The sequence below is a fragment of the Limulus polyphemus genome, unplaced genomic scaffold, assembly GCF_000517525.1.
Source record: "Limulus polyphemus unplaced genomic scaffold, Limulus_polyphemus-2.1.2 Scaffold5, whole genome shotgun sequence".
Classification (NCBI taxonomy): Eukaryota; Metazoa; Arthropoda; class Merostomata; order Xiphosura; family Limulidae; genus Limulus; species Limulus polyphemus.
This window is the reverse complement of record NW_013665615.1, coordinates 1445203-1447199: the sequence shown is the minus strand read 5'-3', so window position 1 is coordinate 1447199 and position 1997 is coordinate 1445203. Positions and strand designations below refer to the sequence as shown.

The 1997-nt window shown below is 32.1% G+C and overlaps 1 protein-coding gene across 2 annotated transcripts in view; it reads left to right on the top strand.

Moving 5' to 3' along the window:
• The window catches only part of LOC106472993 (calcitonin gene-related peptide type 1 receptor-like), a 148822-nt gene that overhangs the window by 140624 nt on the left and 6201 nt on the right, over nucleotides 1-1997 (top strand). For both annotated transcript variants that reach the window (XM_022379483.1, XM_022379446.1), the window contains one exon: nucleotides 426-515. In XM_022379483.1, coding sequence (XP_022235191.1) covers nucleotides 426-515 — 90 coding nt within the window. The remainder of the gene's footprint in view (nucleotides 1-425; nucleotides 516-1997) is intronic.

The following is a 1997-nucleotide window of genomic DNA, read 5'->3' as shown; positions in this document are numbered from 1 at the left end:
TAAATTAGGGACGGCTAGCGCAGATAGCCCTCGTGTAGCTTTGCGCGAAATTAAAAAAACAAAACAAAAAATCATTATGTTGCAAGGTATAATCTCAAACGTATGAATAACTTAAGCAAATTCATTCAAGAAACAAACGCGAGTTAAAATGTCTACTTGTTTGAAATATTAAAAACATAACAAAATTGTTGACTTTATTTAACATTCCAAATGATTTCTAAGATATATCATGGACGTTTTTTCCAACCAACATTTATTTCTTCAATTTTATTTCCTTTTCCTCACGTACTATTTAATCAAATTTTATGTTACTTGGGTTGACAGGAAAATGTTTTTGTTTTGTTTTTCAAGTCTCTTACATAATACATACAATCATTATCTATCTCATGGCATTGAACAGTTGTTTTTGTTTTGGTGTTCTACAGGTGATCGCTCTAATTAAGAAGAAATGGCAGCAAACTTTTACGACCTGGGGAAATGACACAAACAGAAATTACGCTGTAACAACAATGTCAGTAAGTATACCAAACAAACTGTTTTTGGTCTTGTTTGTCAGAATCTGTGATTTATTTATTTAAAAAAAAACTCTCTTTACTCGTACTCTTGGATGGGTTGTGTATTACTATATAAAATTACGTATCATTTCTTCGACTTAACACAGGAAAGCTTGCTGTTGAACATACAAGTTACCGTAATATTATAGCATTGTTGCGATGTCAGTTTAGTTAAATAGGTCTATAGAGTATTGAAACGTTTTCATCAGTATAACACTTAGATGTTTCTTCAATAAAGTAATATCATCTTGAAGAGACGAGCAAATTACTTTAAGAAAGTTTTGACTAATAATTATTTAGGAATATCCAATTTGGAAAAATTTATCAAGTGTTTTATCACTTAGTGAGTATAGGAAAAATAAAACTTGTACAGCCAACTTTGTAAGGAATGTCCAAGAACATGAAATTGTTCAGCTCAAAATGATATATAAATAGTTATGTTTTGTTTCTAAATACACGCACAGCTTCAAGTGGGTTATTTGCGCTAACAAGCACTAATTTTGAGTTTACAGAGTAGAGGAAAGACAGCTAGCAGCTAAATTTGCTTACAATGTAACCAATCCCCAAAGTGCGGAACGCGAATATTTTTTGTTTTGTTTTTGTGATAAGAGGACACGAACCATGTACTTCGGATACACAATTCGGCTTGCTAACAGCTACTTAAAGCCCGCTCTTATATAAATAGCGGCTTTCTAGCTGCTACGTAAAGCCCGATCCTATATAGATCACGGCTTGCTGACCGCTATTTAAAACCCGATCCTATATAAATATCGGCTTGCTAGCCACTACTTAAAGCCCAATCCTTTATGCCTATTTCTAACTGAGCAATATCTTTGAAAATGAGTTTCTGTTAAAAATAAATTCTACTTTGCTTCAGAATAAAAAAGCAGAAGTATGAAGTCTGGGAAACTGAAACGTTTGTTCGTTTTAACACAAAGTTTAAAATATGCTATCTGCGCTCTCTTTAGCATGCGGAATTAAACGCCGGATTTTAGCGTTGTATGTCTGTAAACTTACCGTTGACTTATTGGGGACACCTTGAAATTTTCACCGATATTTCAAAAAGACCATGACATGTCCTATATGTCCAGAATATAACTGAATAGTAAACTTGACATCGATATAATTCATATGTCTACTAAACAGTCGGGTGATTTCAAAACAGACAATATATCGTTTGCTTATGTAATAAATAATTGAATTATGAAACTAATAGTAACACAATATTTTTGTCAAAAAATCATTGTGGCATTTACACAATAGTTATAAAAGTCGGATAATTTCGAAACAGATCAAAATATAGTTTACATGTTAATAAATATTAGGTCGTCAAGACATTTATGTCGCTTTTTCAGATGAAAAACCCGAACAACTTATATATCAAAACAAAACATTCATTAAGTGAAATAGTCTCCATTCTTATCGAGGATGCTTTTCCATCTT